Source organism: Aphanomyces astaci (genome assembly GCF_000520075.1).
Source record: "Aphanomyces astaci strain APO3 unplaced genomic scaffold supercont1.38, whole genome shotgun sequence".
In the NCBI taxonomy this organism is placed as follows: Eukaryota; Oomycota; class Saprolegniomycetes; order Saprolegniales; family Verrucalvaceae; genus Aphanomyces; species Aphanomyces astaci.
Window position 1 is genome coordinate 174,148 of NW_009798301.1, and position 4,315 is coordinate 178,462.

At 51.9% G+C, this 4,315-nt stretch overlaps 2 protein-coding genes across 2 annotated transcripts in view; one reads left to right on the forward strand and one right to left on the reverse strand.

Annotated features, from left to right (window-relative positions):
- The window catches only part of H257_12063 (hypothetical protein), a gene marked incomplete at its 5' end in the record, with an annotated part of 2,575 nt that extends 357 nt beyond the window's left edge, over window positions 1-2,218 (forward strand). Inside the window, 3 exons of the mRNA XM_009839172.1 lie at window positions 114-668; window positions 730-807; window positions 871-2,218. Of these exons, the coding sequence (XP_009837474.1) occupies window positions 114-668; window positions 730-807; window positions 871-2,045 (1,808 nt within the window). The 3' untranslated portion in view covers window positions 2,046-2,218. The remainder of the gene's footprint in view (window positions 1-113; window positions 669-729; window positions 808-870) is intronic.
- Window positions 2,219-2,624: 406 nt separating this feature from the next.
- On the reverse strand, window positions 2,625-3,908 carry H257_12064 (hypothetical protein). Its single transcript, XM_009839173.1, has 4 exons — window positions 3,597-3,908; window positions 3,292-3,527; window positions 2,998-3,240; window positions 2,625-2,944 (listed from the first exon to the last, which is right to left on the reverse strand). The coding sequence occupies exons 1-4, from the start codon at window positions 3,838-3,840 to the stop codon at window positions 2,816-2,818; spliced, it is 852 nt and encodes a 283-aa protein (XP_009837475.1). The 5' UTR covers window positions 3,841-3,908; the 3' UTR covers window positions 2,625-2,815.
- Window positions 3,909-4,315: the final 407 nt, after the last annotated feature.

Consider the following 4,315-nt stretch of genomic DNA (forward strand, 5'->3'; position numbering starts at 1 on the left):
GGCCGTCAACGATGACAGAAATAGGATGGTTCTATTTAGAATTATTTATAACATAATAGATGAAGGAAGGTTTTAATAAATGATTTAGTAGTCATCCGGATACGACATCGTAGCCAGATTCTTTCGCCTGCTCACAACATTCTGCGACGTCATGCTCAAGCGGTTGAGCGACAAGTTTGCCAAGGCGCCCGTGAGCGCTACGTCCGGGGAAGCCAAGGAGGAGGATGACGTAAGTCTCTTCGGGGAAGCACCTGTGGCCGCGTCGTCGCGCACCAACAGCGGCAGTCAAATCGTGTCGGCGGAGACCATGGCCGCGGCGTCGGCGGCGGCGTCGGCGGCCGCCTCGGGCATGTTTACGTTTATGAAGAAAGCGCAGAGTGCGGCCACGTATGCAGCCAAGGAAGGGTCGGCGAAGGTGAAGAAGGCGCTGGACGCGGCGGATATGGATGCGTTGCAGCGGAAACTGAACCACGCGCTGGACGGACATGCGTCCGTGGACATTTCGACGCTCAACTTTACATACGTCACGGACGACATCATCGCGATGGGGTTCCCCACGCGAGGTAGCGGACACAAGTTGGGACCCATCAAGGACAACCCCATCGACGTCGTCGCGAAGCATCTGAACACGGAACACAAGGGGCATTACATGATCTGGAACCTCAGCGGTACCCATGTCCTTTCTGCATCTGTCCTTTCTCTCATGAAGGTATACCTGTCTCGTATTAGAGGAATCGTACGACTACACGTACTTCGACAACCAAGTGCTCGAGTTCTACTTCCCCGGGCATCCCGCTCCTCCTCTGGGTACGCCGCCGCCGGCCTGTCTGTCCTTTCTCGTCCTTGAACATGCGGTCGTTCGTCCTATAGGTCTGCTGTTCAAGATTTGCGCGTCCATTGAGAGCTGGTGCGCCGCCGACCCGAACAACATTGCATGCGTCCACTGCCTCACGGGAAAGGGCCGCACGGGCACCGTGGTCGCATGTTACCTCGCTTGGATCGGTCTCTTCGACTCGCCCATGGAAGCGCTCGAGCACGTCGGCGACCGCTGCCGCACGCCCGTGGAGCGTCTCACGATTCCATCGCAGCGGCGCTACTTGTCGTACTTTACCAACGTCCTGGACGGCGTCAAGCCGCGCAGCATGCCGCTCCTCCTTCGCCGCGTCATTCTCAACCAGATCCCCATCTTTGGCTCGCGCACCACAGTCGACAACGACATGGGCGACTTGAGCCAAGTGATGGAAGAAGAGGGCTGCTGTCCATACCTGCAAATCTTCAAAGGCGGCAAGCTCGTGTTTACGACCACATGGACAGCCGCTAAATCGGGGGGGGTGCCGTGGGTGAGCACGTCGGAGCTATCGACGAGCTTCTCTGTGGACTGCATGTTGCAGGGAGACATTCTCATCCGATGCCGCCATCTCACGGACGCCGGCGGCCGCGTGTCCATGTTCCGCGCGGCATTCCATACTGGGTACATTCCCCTCGGCATCCTTCGCCTGACCAAGGGGCAGCTCGACGGCGCGTGTCAGGACAACCGATTTGCGTCTGACTTTTTCGTGGATTTGATCTTTGCGCCGGTGCAATCGACGGCAAGTGATGACCAAGATGGACGGAGCGAAGGCGTGGCTCTGTCGGCACAGGACAAGCACGCGTACGATGACATGTTGACGAAAGATGAGCAGTTTTGGTCCGATGTGGATCAGCGCAAGGCGCGGATGCTTGAAACGAAACAAGATGAAGGAACGAAGAAGAAGATGGCGACCACATTTAGCATCGTGGCCGACGTGGACGATGTGCATGTCGAGTACGAGCGCAAGGGAAGCTGGGATGAAGGCCGTGAAAAGGACTTGATGGACGCGCTCAAGGCGGCGGTGCCGCTTCCGTCGGAAGAACAAGATGATGGACATGATGATGATGATGGAGTGGTGCAAGACAATATTCTTGAGCTGGAGGATACAGCAGACGACGATGCGACGTTTGACTTTGCAGACGACGACTTTGACGAGTTGGAAAAGTACTTGACGACGCTCACGACAAACGAGTAACCAGACGACGAATAACTGATAAGGTTGTCTCTTGTTTGTAGATGGGACTACGAATAACGTGGTGGTGGCCTCGTTTCATCGACTACCAGTAGTAGTAGTATGGTTGAATGGCGTTAGATTTGTCATTCACTCTATTGTGCAATACACTAATAATAGTAAATTTATAAGTTTTCTCTGTATGGACATACTATTTATTGTCCTTGTTCCCCAAAATTTGGACGTTTGTGCAGAATCGCCAAATCTATCGATCGATTATTCTTCGATTATTCTTTTTGTATGTCAAAAGGTGTTTGGCATCACACTAATTGAAGCCGCACACTAATTCGACGTTGATCGTGGTTTCCACCAATCAGATTGGCTCAATTCTTCTGCCGGTTCTTGTGTTTCTCCATGTTGGTCCCAGTTTAGAATAAACACAACAATGTACCATTCAAATCGTTTACATACACCGGTATGCGGAGAATATAAATATTATTCTTATGCTCTAATATATATATGTATATATATATATATAATCTTTCATCAATCAACATATCATGTATTGTTGATTCGCAAACAATATATATATATATATATATTTACGATGCCGTTGGTGTGACTATTAATACTAGTACTCCACTGTTGTAGAAGTATACCTACAGAGGGTGGATACTCGGCATCGTGTCTATATAGGACGATTGGACCTAGTATTGGACGGGGTTTCGTGGTTTCGTTCGTGGATGACGTGGCGTGATGTGATTGGCCATTGGTACTTTTCCTCTGGCTTGTGTTCATCCAAAGGTGGCGACGGCGTTGGGATGTCTGTGACAGCGCACGAGCCACGAGGTTACGCACTGCGCCACGAGCGTGAGGATGCCGTCCACGTCATGCCTTGTTAAAGACCCATTCGTGGATGGAAACTATCACCAACTAAAGTCAAACAAGTCACCAACTAGTAACTAAGACATAGTACCTCCTGGTCCAGGGCATCCAACGTGCACTGCAAAACCCACGGTGACTTGGTCTTTGCGTTGATAAAAGCTATGATTTCTTGGCGGGAGTACAGCTTGTTGGCGACTTGGTCGGTCGAGTTGGCGGGCGTCGCGGTGGTCGTGGGGATGGCCGCCATGAGGGGCGGAGACAGCGGGGGACGACAGCGCTGCACCACCTTGTCTAACTGATCTGGAGATTCCACGATGCCACCTTCAGGAACTACCTACAGAATTCAAAGTAGGATATGATCGATGTGTTGAGATATGGGGTGTACCGCGTTGAAAGCATTGGCTAGGCATGTAGCGTGGTGGAAATACTCGTCTTTCACTTGTTTGGTTGACGACGTAGCCGCCGTTTGAATCGCGCGGATCGTGTCGTGGCTATCACGTTCCAAGTACGCAACCAGTTCAGTCAAGTTGACTGATCCACTCCCGTCTACATCCATCACGCCAAACAAGTCGTGTATGGTTGTCTGGTTCGTCCATGGCAGCGGCAGCGGCGGGGATTGTTCTAGACATGGATCTTGTCAGATCAAATGCCAATTATACATGGAGGTATGTATGTATGTATATACAGTACCTATGGGACGAATGAACGGGAACAAGGTCGTCGTAGATGACTCGAGTGTCATAAGGTCGTTGGCTTGGCACAGTTGAGAGGTATCGAACATGCCGTAGACACCGGCGCCGCTGGTCATGATAAGCGTGGCACTGAGTACGGCCAGCCTCGCGGCGCGGGCTTTGGTGGACTTCGGCAGCAGCGGCCGATGCATGGCTGGTGTGTCGGTATCGCTTCCATAAGAAGAAGCGAACGTCGGCAGCATAACCACGAGTGTGATTCAGTACTAACGTGGTGGTGGTTGTCTCGGCGGAGATCTGCCGTTGCCGAGAGTGGTGGGCTACGCAAAAGCAATCATAGCTTAGTCGGACAAACAACTCACCACATGCGAATCGAAGATGGGACAGAGTGGTGGTGGCGGTGGAGATTGCGACACAGCGGCTCACGGAGGGGAAGGAATGGAAGGGCGAGTTGTGCGTCCAACAATGTGTTGAAGGATTCGAGTGTGGGGTTGTCGGCGTATTCACTGTACTAGTATGTATGGGCTAAGCATAGGAGGGCATGGTGAGATGTTTCAAATAGGCGTTTCACAGGTTTCTATTTATAGATCTTCGATATGCGTTGGATGGGTATATACACTTTCAACGAACCTTCTTCTACCAGGAAGGGCTGTGTGTCTAACGAACTCAACGGCAGGCTCGTACTGACACTTTGCAGTGGTAGGTCTGGCTCCAGAAGAG

Excerpts from the sequence above, each read along its gene's own strand:
- H257_12064 (XM_009839173.1), bottom strand. The coding sequence starts at position 3,840 with ATGCTGCCGACGTTCGCTTCTTCTTATGGAAGCGATACCGACACACCA. Across the intron at positions 3,528-3,596 it reads CCCGTTCATTCGTCCCATAG|AACAATCCCCGCCGCTGCCG; the intron begins GTACTGTATATA and ends ATCCATGTCTAG. Across the intron at positions 2,945-2,997 it reads TGGATGCCCTGGACCAGGAG|TTTCCATCCACGAATGGGTC; the intron begins GTACTATGTCTT and ends AGTTGGTGATAG.